At 38.4% G+C, this 22,051-nt stretch overlaps 1 protein-coding gene across 8 annotated transcripts in view; it reads left to right on the top strand.

Annotated features, from left to right (window-relative positions):
• The window catches only part of LOC135222805 (natural resistance-associated macrophage protein 2-like), a 184,773-nt gene that overhangs the window by 97,140 nt on the left and 65,582 nt on the right, over positions 1-22,051 (top strand). For all 8 annotated transcript variants that reach the window (XM_064261099.1, XM_064261101.1, XM_064261104.1 and 5 more), the window contains exon 9: positions 17,771-17,863. In XM_064261099.1, coding sequence (XP_064117169.1) covers positions 17,771-17,863 — 93 coding nt within the window. The remainder of the gene's footprint in view (positions 1-17,770; positions 17,864-22,051) is intronic.

A 22,051-nucleotide genomic window follows, 5' to 3' on the forward strand; every position in this document is an offset into this window, starting at 1 on the left:
AACAAGTTTTACAACACACCAAAATCTTTTGGAGAAGTGTATAAAACTACTACCTGGCAACTATCTTCAGTCACGAATCCAATTCACATTAATTATTACTGTTGATGTATTTGGCAAACTACCCATATTTTCTAGTTTTATTTGGCAAACTATCCATGTTTTCCAGTTTCAACTGGATTTTTTCCCTCTAAAATGGGAATAATATGACACTGAATTAAAGGCTCTTACCATTATATAATACTAAAACAAGCATACAATGTTTGTTACTATTACTGTCTTCAAAGTGACATTTGTAAATATAGGTCTATGAAATACATCCTCTATTAGCCTTTATAACATTACAATTTGAATTTATTTTAGATGCTGTTGGTATAATATAATGAATGAATCTTATCATGAATGATACTATAGTGAATTATTTATTTTGTTGTATTTCATATAACCTTATTCATTTTGGATCTTATGTCAAACAAGATATAGAAATCAAATCATTTTATATTTCCAGCAGTGTAAAATGAATAAAGTAATCTATCTATAGAAATAAGTCTAGGGTAGAAAGACGGTTCATCAAACAAATCTCCTTTTGTGTATCTGTCTGTAAATGGTTTGCAATTTTATCTCAGATTGCAACTTTGTCAGGAGGTTTAAGTGAGCCATGTTGATGGTTTGCTGATCATCAAGAACAGTAGCTCTAATGCAATCTGGTCATGCACTTTTATACAATATGTTCACATTTCATTCTCATTTGTATGTTTGATAGATGCTAAGCTGTCAAGTAATGTCATCAAAATTTTAGCAAGATGCTAGTTGATGATCAACTAGCATGTGTGTGTTCACCTGTTTACCATCTTATACAGTGGTACCTCGAGATACGAAATTAATCCGTTCCAAGGCGGCCTTCGTATCATGAGTTTTTCGTATCTTGAACCGCATTTTACATGTAAAATGCCTAATCCGTTCCAAGCCCTACAAAAACACCCCAGTAAATTATATTTCCAGGCCTACAACACATGTTCTAGGGTTACGACGCCAATCCGACGGAAGAAATATGACTCCAAAAAGGCAAAATACTGTACATACTTGAGTAATATTCAACTGCATGTAATGTTCAACCCCATTTTTACTGCATATATTAGAACTTTAGCATATGTCCCTTAGCAATAAGCCTAGCCTATGTTAGCGGTTGCTACTGTAGCCTAGTCTTTGATTCTGACATCTAAACCTAAGAAGCTAAAAGCTTAGAATATGCCAATAAAATGTATAAATAATCAGTATGTACTCATTTCAAATAATTATTAATTAATCATTAACTATAATACACAAAAAAAAAAAAAACCTTCCAATCATTTGTTTACATTCAGCTCTTACGAGTACCGAACGATCGCCAAGCAATCACTTTTCCTAGGACACAGTAAGCCATAAATTTTCATTAGTATCTCTCTTCAACTAATGAAACTACCAAACAGTATAATAACCATTCATTTCTATTCTTTATTCTATCTTTACCTAATGGAGATACCGAGTTACTGACAGCTATAATGAAACATATACGTAACGTAATATTAAAACAGAAGAAGAATTCTAGAAAATATACGTATTTGTTGGCTTCGATGATAGCAGTCTGATTTATTTTATATTTTGTGATATCTAATTCACAATTTCTTTTATTAAATGTATTGCATGTACTCATTTCAAATAATTATTAAGTAACCATTAACCATAATAAACAAACAAAAAAAAAGCTTCCAAACTTCTGTTTACATCCAGCACTTACGAGTACCGAACGATCGCCAAGCAATTACTTTTCCTAGTACACAGTAAGCCATAATTGTTCATACACGAAACAAACCTTCGGTCTTAACATTAGGATTTACTAGCGCCAAGCTGGAAACCGGTAGAATTAAAATTACACTTGTGAGATCCAGGGACTAATGGCATCTATACCAGGTCACGGGGCATGTATACCCAGAATGCCCACGGCTACCTGTGACCCATCAGTTATTTTCCTACCGCCTTTAAGATAAGACGTGTTACTGTCTATCTCATTTAAAGCCGGTTTTTCAGTTTGCCCGTTCTTTATCCATTTCATTTTTTTATTTTTCATTCCTTTTCTTTCTCCAAGTGTGATCAGTGTGTGGTAAGAGTGTATACGTGGTATGATGGAGAATTTTGCCTCAACATCGGGATCGTCTACCGCTTCGAAGAGGAGACAAAGGAAATGCCCAGGAGTCAGTGGCTTCCCTTGTTCTAGGTTCCTAACTTCGGTGTCGACGGATCCTCATCCAACGTGTAGTAGGTGCAGGGAAAACGTATGTACGGTTACTAATCCGTGTTCTGTTTGTCGCGGTTGGTTGGTGGAACAGTGGAAGAAGTTCTATGGGAAAAGCCAATACAAAAGAAAGGGGGTGACGCCATCTTTGGATGACCAAACCTTACCGGCTTCTTTTGTATCGGTAATAAACCAGGCTGCTCCATATGTTTCTCCACCTGCTTTTGAATTGTCTCATACCCCTTCGGTTTCTCCTAGCGGTTCTGTATCGGAAACGTCAGGAGGGGCCTTGGGTAATTTTATGAATAATTTGCACTCTCCTTTGTTCCCAGCAAGTAGAGGGGGAGATCCGCCATCTTTGTTCCAGGCTCCTGCTACTCAAGCGCATAGGTTAGATGGTACGTGGTCAGCGCTAGGCCTACCAGGCGTACCAACCTTGGATGGTCTGCTTGCGCATTATATGACGTCACGGTTCCAGCAGGGTCCGGCAGCGCTGAATGTTCCTCATCCCCCGGGCTTGCAATTTATGGGAATTAATGCCGCTGCTTCACCATCCCACTCAGTATTTACAGCAATGCAGAACGTGGGAGGTAGTTTGGCAGCAAACGTGCGGTTGCCAGCAGAAACCTCTCAGTCTCTCCCTACGAGAGGGATGACGTCACAACATACGTCACACTCTGAGATGGCAGGCGTGATGACGTCACAGACCGATTCTCGGCCTTTTTCGCTGCACCCAGACGCTAATACGCCTTCTGACCCGTCAATGCAAACTGTAATGCAGAAATTACAGGATATAGAGGAGAGAATGAATAAGAGAGACAAAAAGAAAAAGTGTGATTCGCCTTCTTCGTCTTCTTCCTCTAGTTCGGCGTCATCGCTAAGTCCGATAACGTCACGGCGAGCGCCAGTCAAGCGTTGGAGGAGGATTCGGGAGTTCCTAGCGGATCCTCGGGCCAAGAGGAGAAGAATCAATTCTTCCTCTTCTTCGGACCAAGACTGTCATTTCCAAGTCAGCAAGAAGGTCAGAAAATCAGTGGCTATTAAGCACAAGGTTGGCAGACGAAGCCGTTCGCAAGAGTCCGAACAAGCGAGAGAGGTGACGGCCGGCGAGCTAGCGGCCGAGGCGGAGTTGCCAGTTCGGATCGCAAAAACTGCGATACCTCTGGTCAAAATCGACGTTGGCGGCAAAAGGTGCGCAGCAGAGGATGGAATGCAGGTCCCAGTTTCGCCCGTAAGGCCGTTCAAAATACGTACGAAGGACGATAAGGCTCCTATTAAAAGTACGAAAAATAGAGAGTTGGCAACCTCGGCGGATACGTTCGTGGAAGGCAGTGTCCGTCTGGATAGAAGGCCGAGGCCGGGCTCGCCGACGCTCGAAAACGATGCCAATGCTAATAGAGACGAACTTACCTCTTGTCGTAAGGGAGCCTTTATCTTGGAGATCTAGACGAGATTCTCGCTCTAGATCCGTGAGCAGAGAAAGAGTGAGGCGTTCTCGTTCCCCTGCTGATTATCTGGGATCGAGCCAACAGCGGCCAGCAAAGATCAAAGAGACCGCGGCCGTAGGGGCAGGCGGCCGTGGAATTCTGGGCCGTCTGTCAGAAGATAGAGGCGAGACAACATCTCTCGTGACGGAGAGTGGTACACTAGAGCCGGAGGAAGGAGAAAACCAAGAGTTTCTGGCCTCGTATGCAGAGGTTATTGATTTGATTCGTCAATTCAATAGCCTTTCGGAGAAGACAGAAACACCGGCCAGTATGCTTCCTCCTGGAATTGACATGGCGTTTGGACTAAAGAGGGATACCAAGGTGTCATATGAATTGCCTTGTTCGAGTCATGCGGAATCGGTCTTGCAACACGTAAACGCAAAGATTGCAGGGAGGGATAATTCCTTAAGATCTAATAGATCATTTAAATTTATTCCCCCTCCAATGATAAAGCAAAGGAAATATTATACGACACCGAAGGTCCCTTTGCTGTCTAGACAAATGAACCCTAATGTTGTAAGGTTAAGGCCTGGATTAACCTTGGATCAGGTTAAAATGGAGTGCCCTTCGATGACGTACCAAGAGGCTGCTACGTTAGAAGCAACAGCTTCTTCTGTCTTTCAGGCTGCGTCCTGGTTAGACCTTTGGTCAACAGCAGTGGCGAAAATTGCATCCTCGGAAGCAACAAGGAAAGTAGTGGATGAACCATTGTTCATTAGATTACTACAGTCAGGGTCCAAGGCGATTGCGTACCTGACAAACGTAAGTGCCAATGTTTGGGCAAATATCCTGCTAATGAGGAGAGATGCAGCATTGGCTAGACTAAGCCGCAATGTGGATTTGGATTCCCTGTTAGCAATGAGGAATGGGGATATCTTGGAATCGCAACTACTGTTGCCAGAGGTCATACTGGAAGAGGCGATAAATAGAAGAAGGATGGACACTAACGATAGGTTGGTGCAACAGGCAGTTAGGAAAACCTCTAACAGTCAAACTACTCCTTTGGAGGGAAGACAACAGCAGATGTCTCGAAGAAGACAGTGAGACATAGCATCCCTAATAGAGTCACAAGACCCTCTTCCCCAAAGAGGATAACTCATCGCCCTTTCACAATAGAAACAACAGAGGAAGGGGCAATAGGGGAAGAGGGAGAGGCTCAAGAAGATAGGATGGGCGCCTCCCATCACTCGGCCACACCAGTGGGGGGTTGCCTGGCAAATCACTGGAAGGTGTGGCAGGAACTAGGGGCAGAGCAGTGGGTGGTGGATGTTCTCAGGATCGGGTATTTGATTCCGTTCGAGGTAACCCTGCCCCTGACAGATCAACCATTACCCCACGTCACTTATGCCCACAAATCTCAGAAGGCCACTATTCTGCAGGACGAAGTGAAGAAGATGATGGAAAAAGGAGCTGTGCAACAAGTATGCAGTCCGACAAAAGGCTTCTACAGCAGGATTTTCCTGGTACCCAAAGCCCCAACGGGGAGTGGAGGACAGTAATAGACCTGTCAACGCTGAATCTGTTTATAAGGAAAACCAGTTTCAAGATGGAAACTCCGAAAACGGTTCTACAAGCAGTCAGAATCGGAGACTTTATGCTGACAGTCGATCTAAAGGACGCATACTTTCAGATACCAGTCCATCAGTCTTCAAGGAAAATTTCTCCACTTCAGTCTTGCAGGGAAAGCTTTCGAGTTCAAGGTCCTGTGCTTCGGATTGACAACGTCTCCTCAAGTTTTTACAAGTGTTCACCCTCGTGTCGGCGTGGGCGCATGCTCAGGGGATCAGGCTAATAAGATATCTGGACGATTGGCTGGTGATAGCAAAGTCCAGGGAGAAATTACTCAGGGACAGGCCGGCCCTCCTGCAGCTTTGTCACAGCCTAGGTATTGTGGTGAATCAGCAGAAGTCGCAGCTGGATCCAAGTCAACGTTTGGAATATCTGGGAATGGTGATAGACACAACACAAGCCAAAGTATTCCCGACAGACCAAAGAGTAGAGAAATGCAAACAAGTGTGTAATGCCTTTCTGGGAAAGCAGACACAGCCAGCAAGACAGTGGCAGGTGGTGCTGGGAATCCTAACCTCCCTGGAGAAGCTAGTACCACAAGGAAGGCTACACCTTCGGTCCCTACAATGGAGGATGAAGGAGTTTTGGTCACCAACAGTAGATCACCCGTACGAGCAAATTCCCTTGTCGGCAGAAGTGAGGAAAGACTTGCTGTGGTGGGTGGACGACGACAATCTGACAGTGGGTGTCCCCCTTCAACAATCCTCCCCAGACCTCTTGCTGTTCTCAGATGCGTCACTAGAAGGCTGGGGAGCCCATATGGAGGAGTTGATGGTGTCAGCAAAATGGAGTTGCAAGGACAGAGAACTCCATATAAACGTGCTGGAGTTGAAAGCAGCTTTCCTGGCTCTACAAGAATTCAGGGAGAGAGTAAAGGGACACTCAGTGGTATTGATGTCAGACAACACCACAGTAGTAGCTTATATAAACAAGCAAGGAGGCCTAGTTTCTCGGCAGTTACATGTGATGACAGTTCAACTTCACCAGTGGGCTATAGAGAACCTGGTAGACATCAAGGCCAGGTATATTCCGGGAAAAAGAAACATAGTGGCCGACAAGTTGAGCCGCAGGGATCAGATTCTGGGAACGGAGTGGTCCCTACACCAACAGGTAGTGGACAGGATGCTCATGTTGTGGGAAGGACCGATCATAGACCTATTCGCAACCAGGTACAACAAAAGTTGGAAGTGTATTGTTCAGTAGTCCCGGACGCAGAGGCAGTAGCAGAAGATGCGCTACAACACCCCTGGGACAATCTGGACGTGTACGCATTTCCTCCATTTTGTCTAATCCGTCAGGTTCTGAACAGGGTAATGCGGTCTCAGAACCTCAAGATGACCCTGGTAGCCCCGTTATGGCCGAAAGCAGAGTAGTTTCCAGACCTACTGGAACTCCTAGTAGATGTGCCAAGAGAGTTACCTCCATGGAGCAACCTTCTGTGTCAGCCTCACGTGGAGAGGTACCACCAGTCGGTGAAGTCCCTATCGCTTCACGGGTGGAGACTGTCAAGTATCTCCTCCGAGAGCGAGGGTTTTCGCAGAAAGCAGCAACTCAGATGGCAGGTAATATCAGAAAATCATCTGCGACAGTATACCAAGGGAAGTGGTCAGCATACTGTGATTGGTGTCGTAGAGGGAACGTGTCTCCACTCGGTACCACTATTCAGCAGTTAGCAGACTTTCTGATATATCTCAGAACAGAAAAACATATGTCTGTATCTGCAGTGAAGGGGTACAGGGCTGCTCTAGCCTCAGTCTTACGAATGAAAGGAGTGGACATATCGTCTTCATGGGAGTTGGCCATGCTGATGAGGAGCTTTGAACCCAGTCATGCCCACCAAAGGAGCTAAAAGCCCCCAGATTGGGATCTGACCAAGGTACTGAGTAGTCTGACAAAACCCCCCTACGAACCACTAAGGCAGTCCACGGATAGGAGCCTGACCCTGAAGACAGTCTTCTTATTGGTCCTGGCTTCAACCAAAAGGGTGGGGGAGCTACATGGCCTCTCATATCTCATAAAGCACTCGAGAGGTTGGAGATTAATGGTGTGTGAGTTTGTCCCAGAATTCGTGGCAAAGACCCAAAATCCAACAATAGTAGACGGCAGATTCGACTCCTTTACCATACCTTCCTTGGCAGACTTTGTAGACAACGACAAAGCTGAAATGCTCCTGTGCCCCGTCAGGGCACTAAGGGAGTACTTAAAGAGAACAAGGCACCTCAGGCCGGGGTGCCAGAGGTTGTTCGTAAGTACAGGACGGAACAAGAAGGAAGTGTCCAAGAATACAATATCATTTTGGCTAAGGGAGACGATCAGAGATGCTTATACTGCAGAAGACAGAGGGTCAGATAGCCAGGTGGGAGCTAGAGCTCATGACATCAGGGGTGTGAGTGCTTCCCTGGCATTTAAGAAGAACATGTCTGTGGATAAAATTCTGAAAGCTGGCGTGTGGAAGCGCCAAACAACTTTCACCTCATTTTATTTGAAAGATGTTGCCCATAGATCCTTGGACACCTTTTCCTTGGGTCCAGTGGTGGCGGCCCAACAAGTGATATAGTTCATCCAGTGCCCCTGGCGGGTCAGTTTGCGTCTAGTCTAAGATGAAGGTATGAAAGTAGAATGAATGGGATGACTGGTCTTTTTTCTTTACTACTTTCTTCCTGCTCCTTTAACTACGGGCAATATGAAGGAGAGTACCGTCATGTGCTGGAACGGACTAGATGCAGGTGAGATGGTCAGCCATACTGTGAAGCTATCTTAGCTGATGATATACTTTTCAGTAGCAACACACCCCTCTGGATAATAAGGAAAAGAGGGGTGAAGGTGGATCCAGTCGCAAGGGACAAGAGTAAACAGTAGAATGGTATCTACACCCAGTGGGAGGAAACCAATAGATCCGCTTATATCTTTGGTCCTAGGTTCATTGTCCATTCTCTTAGAATTTCCCTATATATTCGGAAATGGATAAGGTGGCAAACTCCCAGTCAGTTGTAGAGACTTACCTCCCTCCAATAGTAAGTCTATCCTAATGTTAAGACCGAAGGTTTGTTTCGTGTATGAACAAATACCAAATTTGTAACTAATTTGTATTTTTCATAACTAACAACCTGAGGTCTTAACAGTTAAAGGCCCACCTCGAACCACCCCTCTAGCAGTCTAAACTGGGTTAGAAATATAACTGATGGGTCACAGGTAGCCGTGGGCATTCTGGGTATACATGCCCCGTGACCTGGTATAGATGCCATTAGTCCCTGGATCTCACAAGTGTAATTTTAATTCTACCGGTTTCCAGCTTGGCGCTAGTAAATCCTAATGTTAAGACCTCAGGTTTGTTAGTTATGAAAAATACAAATTAGTTACAAATTTGGTATATTTTCATTATCTCTCTTCAACTACCAAACAGTATAATAACCATTCATTTCTATTCTTTATTCTATTTTTACCTAATGTTTTTTTTTTATTAAATGTATTGCATGAATAAGTTTTTCAATTTACAGCATCCTTTTGCCAATAGAATACATAAAGCACAAGGGGTAGATGCTGACCAATAGGAGAGCAGGATCTTATGGGGTGACTAGCATCAGGAACCAATGGGAGAGTGGGAGGATGGTGGCGAGTTTACTCAGTTGGTGGGGCGCTAGTTTTAAAATTGTTCTCGGTGGTCCGGGCGAATCTCAGGACTTTACAGCAACAACCTTCATAACTTAAGCAATTTTCGTATGTAGAGCCGTAAAATTTTTCGTATTTGCTTTCGTATCTTGAGTTTTTCGTAAGTTGAGCCTTTTTTATGTCGAGGTACCACTGTATACAGACAGTTAGCTAGTTTAAGAAACTTGTGCACTTGTAGTCAGTTTACTTTTCTCTGCCACTTGTGACTCATAGATAAATCTGTTCCTTTTTCCTGGTTTGTTTTTGACAATCATTGTAAAATATATTATTTCTTAGTGTAATTTTGAATTCACTTATCAGATAGTACATGTTAGTAATCATGGTTTATTTTTCTATTTTAGTTTCCTTACTGAACACGATAGTAATCATGGTTTATTTTTCTATTTAAGTTTCACTTCTTCCTAACTGTCTAAAGTGAATTATTTTGGGATGAATCTTACCTATTGTTAAAGTTAGCTTATATCTCTGCACTGATTAGGCAAGTTGGCATTCAAAAAAAAAATTGAATGGTTGCATGGATGACTAGTTCACCTGTTCTCCACCAGGTGTGTTTCGAATCTTTTAGCTCTTGTCAGAATTCTTTTTGCCACCATTCTGCTTTGGTGATTGTTGATATTCTATGAAGTTTGACTGTTTTGCACCTGTTTGTGGTATTGTATGTAATTTCATTTTCCTCGGATGTCTTTCACTGAAAGCAAAACCAATAACATCAGGCTGTGTAGGAATTAAAGGCTGTAGCTCTGTTCTCCTATAAGTGTTTGAGCTTCAATGATGAGGCAAGTGCACCTCCTTTCACCTGAGAATGTTGCCTCAGCATTTTGAGGAGGAGGTACGTGAAGAGTTCTAAAACTTCCTAAATGGGACTTTTTCCAAGCCTTTTGAATTCTTTCCAAAGTACTGTCCAAGTCTCCTCAAGAGTCTTTATTATACAGTGATACCTCATTTGTCGAACGTTTATGTTGAACTTTCCGTTTTAAGAACAACATTTCTGAGAAGATTTTGTATCATTGTCAAATAAACGCTCGTACTTCGAACTGACTGATTATCTAGTTTATACTTGTATTTGACGGCCTACTGGGTCTTACAAGTTAAACAGTATTAATATTTTTTCATTTACAATATATAGTTTAATAATAACAAGATTCGACAAAATGAATAAAAGTATACAGCATTTAATTTAAAATACAGCTTTCATTATAACATTGAGCATAAAAGATTTATAAAATCGTACGTAACTGCGGTGATGTTACACCCAGCTGACTTGAGACTGAACAAGGGAGCATTGATATGTTGAGGAGAGAAGAAGAGAGTTAGAATATTACTGTATGTATGTAAAATCAATAACAATTCACTTAAAAAGGGAATTTCCCAATAAATTTAATGTAATGATAAAATATGAAAACAATCATATGCCATACAGTAAAAAAAGTCTTATTTGAGCCAGTGTTCGGTGCGCCGAGTGAGATGGTCTAGTTGAACAATATTAACAAAATAGTAAATGAAGGAACAAAGGTTTTCACAATAGAATTTAGCACAAATGATTAACAAATCATTCATCATTGCAGTGATACACAGCTAACTTGAGGTAGAGGAAGGGAGCATTTATATTTTTGAGGAATAATGAATGATTGATTTTAAGTTATCATGCATCATGGTATTGTTGAGGAGAGAAGAGACTGTAAAATCTTTGCTATAATATGTACGTAAAAGCAGTACCAATTCACATAAAAAATAAAATGTTATTTCATAATAAAGTTAACATAATGATAAAATATGAAAAGAATCAAATGCAATACAGAAAAAAAGTCTTAATTGAGCCAGTGTTCGTTGTGCTGAGTGAGACGGTCTAGTTGAACATTATTAACAAAATAGTAAATGAAGGAACAAAGCTTTTCACAATAAAATTTAGCACAAGTGGTTAACAAAATCATTCGTTATTGCAGTGATACACAGCTAACTTAGGGAGAGGGAGGGAGCGTTTATATTTTCTAGGAATAATGAATGAATGATTTTAAGTTATCGTGCGTCATGGTATTGTTGAGGAGAGAAGAGACAGTGAAATCTTTTACTATAATATGTAAATAAATGCAGTACCAATTCACATAAAAAATTTATTTCACAATAAATTTAGCACAATGATAAAACATGATAACAAATGCATACAGGAAATAGAAAAAGAAGCTTGCTCGAGTCAGTGTTCGGTGAACGCTCTGCTTCCCACTGACTTGGCTGATCTGGGATGATTATTCGCCCATTTCTCTCACTTACACTTGATTTTTGCTAATCACTTTTATTTTTGTTACAGTAAAGTACCAGTCTGGTGACAAATGCTTGTTACTATATTTTACTACTGTACAAGTAACTCTGCTCTGTGATAAATAAACAAACTGGTGCCGCTCTCAGCTTATGCATGCCTTCGATTGTTTGTTGAAACGGCCTCCTTGTGAAAAGTTATTTTATCTCTCTTTCCTTTTCTTGCATTCTTGACTCAACACTTATTTGTTTGCAAAATCCTCATATTTGTTTTAAAAGTCTACCGTTTGTCAGCAGTAAGTTGATATATTGTGGCATAATTAATCTCTTTTGTGCACTTAAGGTCCAAGTGTAAACACACCAATTATTCTCTCTCTCTCTCTCTCTCTCTCTCTCTCTCTCTCTCTCTCTCTCTCTCTCTCTCTCTCTCTCTCTCTCTCTCTCAGTTACAATCGGGGGGACACACTATCGATTGTTTTTGTACCTAATACGTATGTGAATAAAAATGATTTTATCAACCTTTGCATACTGCAACCAATTTGGTTTGCTCAAAGGGTTCCCATCTCTCCTTCCTCCATCCCCCAGCCAGCCGGCGCCATTGTTACCAGACAGTTTGTAAATCTTACTTAGAAAAAATAAAATTTAAAAAATTTTACTTCATATAATGTACTGTTTCATTATACTTAACACTCTTAATTTAACTTTTGAACACATTAATAATAGAAAAAAATGTGAAAAGGGGGACTTTTTGGGTTGGCTTGAACGAATTATCCTGATTGCCTTTATTTCTTATGGGGATATTTGTTTCATATTTTGAACAAATCGTACTCCGAACAGCCTTCTGGAACAGATTAAGTTTGAAGTACGAGGTACTACTGTATTACACAATGAAGACGAGTTTCTTCTTTCATTTCCTTCTCTAAATGGGTTAGTGGGCTGCAAGCACTTTAAACTAGTCACACACACACACAAAAGGTTTGCTAACTGCGAGTCTATAGAGCATAAAACTGCGCCCTTTGCTGTCCCAACTTTGACATCAGCCTTAGGCAATGAAGATAATCTAGGTTCTGTGAGTTATTCATCATCACTTGAGAATAAATTTGAATCGTAAGGGGGAACAATCCCAGGTTTTTCTTGTCCAACAGTCAATGAAGGAAGTAGGTCTCTTGGAACACATGTAATTTTAGTTGAGCCAGTTCACCCTTTGTGCTTACTGTAAGGTTTCAGAGGATGATAAAGACAGGTAAAATGAGAGTTAACAAGATGAGTTTAGTTTTTTTTTACTTCCTTGGCTTTTAAACTCTATGAATATTACTTGGCTTTAAATACTCAGCACTGAATGACCTCAAATGTCCCAGTGCTTGGCCTTTGGCCTTTAGCCTTTCTATAGTTGATGGGGCTGTGATGATCAATCTTAAGATTTTAAAATATGCAAACTACTTTTTAAAACCCTGTAGTCAGTAACTTCTACTTATTCCTTGAATATTGATGTTTCTTGTTATAAATAAATAGGGAGGAGGTGGTAAATGTGTGAACAATTGGTCTTCTTATTGTAAGTAAAACTATAGTGAACTTGGGGACATCCTAGTTTGCAAATTTGTGCACTGTATGACTGGTAAATTTGTATGAAATATCTCTCTAAAAGTTTGTGGTTGTGGACTTTTATCATGGTATTTTTCTGGCATTCACAGTACAGATTCGCGGACTCACACATTCGCGGATTTCTCTCGGGAACGTTTCCCTGCATTATTTGTGGAAAATTCGCGCATTCGCGGTATTTTTCTATGGTAAATATCCACAAATTCATGGTTTTTTTATGAATTTCATCATAAAATGCACTATTTGTGATAAAACTATTAAAAAAACCATGTATGAAAATTTTTAGTGGGTTTTTCTTGAGTTTTAACTAACAAAATAGGCTGTTTTTAGCATTTTTATAGGGGTTCCAAACATTCGCGGGTTCTAACTATTCACGGGGGGTCTGGTACGCATCCCCCGCGAATACGGGGGGACCACTGTACATATTATAAATGTATTAAAAATGTTTTTATTTATGAATACATATCTTTTACCCAGTGATGAAAATACAGTAGTGCCTCGTACTTCGAACTTAATCCGTTCCAGAAGGCTGTTCGAAGTATGATTTGTTCGAAATATGAAACAAATATCCCCATAAGAAATAAAAAGGAATCAGGATAATTTGTTCCAGCCAACCCAGAAAGTCCCCATTTTAAAATTTTTTCTATTATTAATATGTTCAAAAGTTAAATTAAGAGTGTAAAGTAATGAATTCTAAATTTTATTCTTTCTGTGTATGATTTACAAACTTTGGTAAAAATGGCGCCGGCCACCTGGAGGATGGAGGGAAGAGAGACGGGAGCCCTTTGAGCAAACCAAATTGGTTGCAGTATGCAAAGGTTGATAACAAAAGAAATTTTATTCACATATTAGGTACAAAGATAATCAAAAGAGAAATTATACCACAATACATAAACCTAATGTTGGCAAACAGCAGACTTTTAAAGCAAACATGAGGATTTTGCAAACAAATAAGTAAGAAGTCAAGAATGCAAGAAAAGGAAAGAGATAAAATAACTTTTCACAAGGAAGCTGTTTCAACAAATAATCGAATGCATGCAGAAGCTGAAAGCGGCGCCAGTTTGTTTATTACAGAGCTGAGTTACTTTTACACTAGTAAAAAAATCCTAAAAAAACAATTGTCACTAGATTGGTATATTACCGTAACAAAAATAAAAGTGATTTGGGCAGATCGAGTGTAAGTGAAAGAAATGGGGGAATAATCATCAACGATCAGCTAATAAGTCAATGGGAAGCAGAGCCGTTCTTCCCTCTCCTCTCCTCTCTCTCTCTCTCTATTATCTCACTCAGCACACCGAACGCTGACTCAAGAAAGCTTTTTTTTTTTTTATTGTGTTGCATTTTTTTTCATGTTTTATCATTGTTAAACTTATTGTGAAATAACATTTTATTTTTACGTTAATTGGTATTGCTTTTATGTACATATAGTATATATTTTACTGTCTTCTCTCCTCAACAATACCACAACACACAATAACTTAAAATCATTCATTCATCATTCCTAGAAAATATAAATGGTCCCTCCCTCTACCTCAAGTTAGCTGTGTATCACTGCAATAACGAATGATTTTGTTAACCACTTGTGCTAAATTTTATTGTGAAAACCTTTGCTCTTTCATTTACTGTTTTATTTATATTGTTCAACTAGACAGTCTCACTCGGTGCAATGAACACTGGCTCAATTAAGACTTTTTTTGTGTGTATTGCATTTGATTGTTTTCATATTTTATCGGTATGTTAAGTTTATTGTGAAATAACATTTTATTTTTTACATGAATTGGTACTGCTTTTACGTATATATTATAGCAAAGATATTACTGTCTCTTCTCTCCTCAACAATACCACGACACATGATAACTTAATATCATTCATTCATTATTCCTCAAAAATATAAACGCTCCCTCACTGTACCTCAGGTTAGCTGTATATCACCGCAATGACAAATAATTTTGTTAATCATGTGCTCAATTTTATTGTGAAGAGCTTTGTTCTTTCATTTACTGTTTTGTTAATATTGTTCAACTAGACCGTCTCACTCGGTGCACCAAACACAGGCTCAATTTAGACTTTTTTTCTGTATTGCATTTGATTGTTTTCATATTTTATCATTACATTAAATTTATTGGGAAATTCCCTTTTTATGTGAATTGTTTTTGCTTTTACATACACATACAGTAATATTTTAACTCTCTCTTCTCCTTCTCTCCTTAACATATCAACGCTCCCTCGTTCAGTCTCAAGTCAGCTGGGTGTGACGTCGCCACGGTTATGGATGATTTTATACATCTTTTATGCTAAATGTTATATTGAAAGCTAGATTTTATATTAAATGCTGTATACTTTTATTTATTTTGTTGAATATTGTTATCATTAACTATATATTGCAAATGAAAAAATAAATTTGATACAGTTTAACTTGTAAGACCCAGTAGGCTGTCGAATACAAGTGTAATCTAGATAATCAGTCAGTTCGAAGTACGAGCATTTGTTCAACAAATGATACAAAATTTTCTCGAAAATTTTGTTAAAAAAATGGAAAGTTTGACATAAGAAACGTTCAACAAACGAGGTACCACTGATAAGGAAGATACAAGTGTAAGGTGTTTATTGCTCTGGATACATTAATTAGTGTGTGCATCCATGAAGCACCAACTGGAATGCTTTCAGTCTGTTACTTTTCATTTATTCATTTAGCCTATTTACTCCTAGTCAAGCCTCAGATTTTGTATCCCCTGGTTTTGTACGATTTGGTTTTTGTAGACTTTTTTCTATGAAATTTTGACTTGAGTTTCATACATATCCTCAGATTTCTTACACCTGAAAACGCTTCCTCCAGGGCCAACCTTGTAACTAGCCTTGCACTGAGTGCCCAAACAAAGCATCCCATGTTCTGTCGTGACCCATTCTGTCTATGTGCCTTGGTGAATGAGCATCAACTCACACATTAGTATTCCGCATCACCCCACATGTTCATTGTGTTTTGTGCTTTTTATTTAAGTGCAACTGCTAAAGACAAGCCATCATGGGGCCAAAGAAAGTTCCAAGTACCAACCTTTCTGTAAAAAAAGGTGAGACTATGAAATTCATGAAAGAACTTGTAGCAAAATATGAAAGAGGAGTATGCGTGACTGATCTTGCTAGAATGTAAGGCAAGTCTGTTTCAACAATTGGCTCCATCCTAGCAAAGAAAAAAGAAATCAAGGCAGCTGATTTTGCAAAAGGGGTAATATCTTTAACCAGACAGAGATCTCAACTGGTCAAAGATGTCAAGCTGTTGTTGGTGTGCATCAACGAAAAACAGTTAGTGGAAGATAGTGAGTTAGAAGCGATAATTTGGGAAAAGGCAAGGGTGTTGCATGCCGATCTCAGTAAGAAAATGCCTACAACAAATGCTACTGTTAGTAATTTTAAAGCCAGTAGAGGCTGATTTGAAAAATTCAAAAGGTGAATGGGCATCATAGTGTCGTGCAGCATGGGGGGCCTGTGAGTTCCGACAAACGTGCCATCAAAGAATTTGTTGATGAATTCATAGAGTATTCAGAGGCTGAAGGTTTCCTCCCTTAACAAATGCCTCCTGGTAATGGCAGTGCTCCTGCACATCCTCCTGGCTTGGAAGACCAGTTATTTGATTACTTTAAAGTCATCAAAGTGAAGTTCTTGCCCCCTAATACAATACCACTCCTCTCATCCACCCCATGGAACAACAGATCATTTTAAACTTCAAGAAACTGTAAACAAAGGAACGGTTTCAAAGATGCTTTAAAGTCATCTCAGACACTGAACTGACCCAAAGAGAGTTCTGGAAGGGTCACTTCAATATCTTCAATTGCATAAGCCTTATAGATAAGACCTGGCAGAACAGTGAACTCTACTTGGAGAAATTGTGGCCAGAATGTTACCTCAAGAAGGATTTTGAAGGATTTGAGGCTGACCCTGACTACTCTATGCCTGTTGTGGAATCTATTGTCTCTCAGGGGAATTTCTTGGGCTTGGAAGTGAGTGGCAAGGTTTTGGAAGAGTTAGTGGATGCCCACAGAGAAGAACTAACCACTGAAGAGCTGTAAGACTTTCTGCAGGAACAACAACAGACGGCAGGTAAGGAATCGGAAGAGGAGAAGGAAGAGAGAGGGGATAATGAGCCTACTTCCGTGATTAAGGACGTGCTTTCCAAGTGGAGTGATGAAAAAAATTTTGTGGAGAATTATCATCCCAACAAAGATGTAATCTGTACCTCCAATATGTTTAATGACAATGCCTTGTTTCACTTTTGACAAATTTTAAAGAGACACCAGAAACAAATGTTTCTGGACAGTTTTGTTGTGACAAGGGTCCAGTGACTCAAGCTGGTCCTAGTCCCAGTAAAAAATGAAGAGGGGAAGTAACCCCTGATAGGTCCTTGATACTTGATGTTCTGGAGGGAGATTCCCCTTCCAAACAATAACCTTTCCTCCTCCCTCTCCCTCCTCTCTGTCTTCCATATGCAAACAAGTCTTCCATAAAGGGAGAAGTGATGTTAAATGTTCATTTACTCATTTCTTTAGTCATTTATATTTATTTCTTTTTCTGTATGTAAAACTGTGTATATTCCCTATAAAATGTACTTTTTGCTAATATTTTTGGGTGTCTGGAATGCATTAATTGTACTACACTGTATTTACATTATTCCTTGTGGGAATTATTGTTTCTGACTGTTCCAGATATTCTGGAATGGATTATGTATGAAAACAGAGGTTCCATTGTATGTATGTACCTGGATTTTTATAATTCTTCTTGCAAACAAGGACATGCCTTCTCCTGTCCAGGGAAAATCATGTTATGTAGTGGAAAGTAAGTGTACTGTAGTCTAAGTAACAGAGTCATGAATGAATTGTGATAGGGATTTGTTGTTTAAGCAAAATCATAATATTTCTCTTTTCTTTTAAAGGGCTTCCTTAATCTCCGATGGAAACGCTGGCAGCGAGTTCTGTTGACTCGTACAGTTGCTATTCTTCCTACTTTCTTCATAGCATTCTATGAGGTAAGAATTATTATTTTAGAGGAATCATGCAGCAGTTAAGTATTGAGCGAATTTCACTCAACGTAAATATGCTGTATGAATGTAGTGTTGGATATCAGTTTGATGACATATTCATGTTAATATTTACTTCACCTGTTGTTATTATATGTTCAAATGAAAGTGATATACCTATTAGCATTCTCAGTGGAGCATTTGTCACTGCCATGCTTAATCATTTAAGATGAAAAAATGTGATATTTCATCCTTTAACTTTATGATCTAAAATTTATACCAATACTGATTTGATCAAATAGCATATGAAAGACCTTATTAGTTTTGCAATAAGAAGCCAGAAATATTAAAATTAGTCTAAAATCATAATCTCATTTAAAATGGTTCCAGGTCAGGTTATCTGACCAAACTTTCTTAAATGGAATTAAATCTCATTTAGAAATCAGCAATCCAAAGGCTCTTGACAACCATACAGGTTTTAACCATGTGTGCATGGTGGAATGTCATATGAGGCATTGTTTACTTTCTATCTTGACCTGTTAATTAAGTTTCTTGATGCTGATGCCAAATATTATATTTACTAAGCGTTGCTGCCTTCACTTACTCAGTCTTTCTTCTGTTAGTACAGGTACACAATCTTTTATTCAAAATTCTAAAAACCAAAAACCTGTAAAAGCTAAAAAGTTCTAGGCATTAATGGCTGACCTGAGTCATTTGGGTGTGTGCTGCTACTCACATTATTTTTCTTACTAAATCCCAAGAACTGACCTTGGAAAATCCCAAGATAATAAAATAATTAATTGTACGTCTCAATCCATTCTAAGCATTTTTTAGTGTTTTTAATTATTAGCTTTTAGTGGGGGGTCTAATACCCATCCCCCAGGAATACGAGGGGGTTTACTGTACATCTTTTGAAGACAAAGGAAAAAATTTCGTTGTCAAACACGTGACTAGCTGGTAAACAGAAATGGATTAACATTCCTTTAGATTAAAGGGATAAATTTGGTTTGAAGGTATGTCAACCCAGGGTTAGTTTTCTGAAGAAAACAAAATGCTTTCATTGCAGAAGAATCTCTGAACTAACAATTTTGTACTCAAAGTAATGAGAAGAAATTCATTCTATTCTTCATGTAATCAGGAAAATACAGACTACACTTTTAAGAACTACATACATAATGTATTAAAAAAACACATACATCATCGTCCACTTCATATGAGCAAAATGTTCTCTCTCAGACTTAATACTACAGTTAAAACCTTATTGGCTGGCTGATTGGCATGGGAATCTTTTATCCACTGACTGGCCTCTATATCTCTGTTCTATTTATAGACATATGTCGTGACTGCACTAAGTTTGAACATTATCATAATCATGATTATTTGACTGCTGATGGCAAAAATTTCTCTATAATTTGCTTTATGTAATTATTTCTTCTGAAAACAAGAATTCAACAATTATTTAAACTTTAATAATATTGTAGTGGTTTAAAAAATCCCATATTGTTGCAGTGATCAAATGTGGGACTGCAAACTGATTACGACTTAATGACAATAAAGAGTAAGACCATAAAATAGATTTCATCTTATCAATCTTGGAGAAGGTTGTTCTTTATTGTCACTGTCGTCATCAATTTGCAGTCATACATTTGATTACCACGACACTGTGTGGGATTTTTCATATCACTACATATATTAAAGTTAAAATTGTTAAAATATTGTTTTCAAGAAGAAATAATTATATAAAGCAAATTACTACTAACTAATTTTTGCCATCAGCAGTCAAATAATCATGATCATGGTAACTCAAATATGTATATTTTTTAGTTTTACCAAATGCTTTTGTTGAAAATATGTGTTAGTTAACATATGGTTTTAAGTGTCACACTATGTATAATATTACTGATGATGATAATTATTTCTCATTCATTTAACAGTATATTGATATGAATAATAAACTGTAATCAATAAATAATGAAAAAAACATAAGAAAAAGGAAAAAAATGCTTTTGCTGTTGTAGTGATGATTGATTATGCTCCTGACCCCACAGTTCCGAAATCCAAAAGATTCCAAAAGCCGAAACACATCTGGCCCAAAGACTTTTGGATAAAGGATTGTGTACCTGTACTGTAATTGAGGTGCACCTTTATTATAATACTAACCTTGTTCAAAATTAGTTTATGTTTGGAATTTCTATTTAGTTATACTTTTTGTAAGAAATATATGAAAATTGTATTAATGTGTTGTTATTCTGTAAAATATTTCTTCATACATTTTAGTTGTAACGTTGGTTTGAGATTAACCTTGGACTACATCTATGTTTTAGAGTATTTGCAAGTGTTTTCATACAAATTAATAATCTATTATGGGTGAAAGACTTTAGAAGTGATATTGAATTATGTTATACTGAGCAAAGTGTAGTTAAATCAGTAATTGTGTGGAAAATCTGTAGTTGTGTTGAGCTCTCCATTTGATCAAGTGTTATCATCAGTTTATACAGTATTGTATTATTCTTATATGACTTTTATCATTAGTTTTCAGCTTTTTCTTTCTAATAATTTTTTATAGAATAAAATAACAGAATAGAGAATTTAGGCCAAAGGCCAAGCACTGGGACCTATGAGGTCATTCAGTGCTGAAATGGAAATTATTGGTATATTAAGGTTTGAAATTGAAAGGTGTAACAGGAGGAAAACCTAGTAGTTGCACCATGAATCAATTGTTAGGAGAGGGTGGAAAGTAAGATGGAAGAAAGAGAATATGAATGGAAGTACAGTAAAAGGAATGAAAGTTGTTGCAGCTGGGGGCCTAAGGGACACTGCAAAGAGCCTTAAGTAATGCCTACAGTGCACTGCACGAGGTGCAGTGACGTCACTAACCCCTACAGGGAATGCTTCAATGGTGTCTAATTTGATTAATTTTTTTCATGTGCTAAATGCATTTTCTTTTATTTTCTTCCCAATTCAGTAACTTACTGCCCTCCCAACATTAATATCTAATTTTATTATGCTCTTGAATCCTTTTCTGAGGTAAGATTTTTCAATTATATAATTGATAATTATCAGTGTATTGGTTGTGTTCTCTTATGCTTTCAGGTCTGGTTGCAAAAAAGCACTCTGGGATGGGTGCAATACACAATGACCATATTTATAATTGAGTATTTTTGACATTGTGGCAGACTTTATAACAGTATAGTATATCAGTGCACTCGAACAGTGTGAGAGAAGCTGAATGTAATTTACTGAATGACAGAGATACATACTAGCTTGTGGTAGTGTGAGAGATAGGGTTAAATCAAGTGGAGTTTTCCTTATCAATCATCAGTCACAAGTGTATATATGCTGCCTGCACAACCCTACATAGTCCAACAGCCAGGGGCTGTTTATTTGCTGAAGATGACCAGATTTCTAATAAGTATTTTTTGAAAGGTCTTACCCAGGGGCATTCAAAACTGCAACTCTTAAAGATTGGCAATGGTGGGTTGACATTTTATTATGCCCTTGTCTCAAAAATATGACACTTTGAACTGGTCGGAAATATGGAGGTATACATATGTCACATTGTAATGTTAATATCTCAATCAATTTTGATCGCACAACTAACATGTATATATCAAAATGTTAGCAAACGACGACAGTCACTAGTAACTTTATAGTAAGAATTGGTCTCAACATAGATCACCATGGGTCAAAAGACCAAGGTCCCCCACTAAAAAGGCACCATTTATAAATAAAGTAATTTTTAGCACATTTAAACCACGAAATCGTAGGTTTATCTGTATGAAAACACATGCTTCACAGAGACTTCGTATACAGGAAGTTTTTAAAGCCACACAGGTTATACTTGCAATAATGCCGAGTCAGTGGGGGCAACTATGAATATGGCAGTATTCTGGAACTGAAGTAAAAGTTCTTGTCTTCAATATTTACATATAATATCATACCAAACTTTGCTTTGTTTTAGGATATATAATGATTCAGACTTATTTTACTTGTTGATTCTTTTTATCTTGTTCAACTAATTTTGATATAAACTATATTGAATTATTGATTTCAGGGTACATATTCTGTGATAGTCTTCAACTTTGGTACACTTATTCCAATATTATACATATGCTACTCTTTAATGAAGGTGGTTTATGTTTTGCCTTGGCTTATATTATTTAGCAAGAAATTATTTCATACTTCCCTGACCTATTT

The sequence above is a fragment of the Macrobrachium nipponense genome, chromosome 8 (assembly GCF_015104395.2).
Source record: "Macrobrachium nipponense isolate FS-2020 chromosome 8, ASM1510439v2, whole genome shotgun sequence".
Classification (NCBI taxonomy): Eukaryota; Metazoa; Arthropoda; class Malacostraca; order Decapoda; family Palaemonidae; genus Macrobrachium; species Macrobrachium nipponense.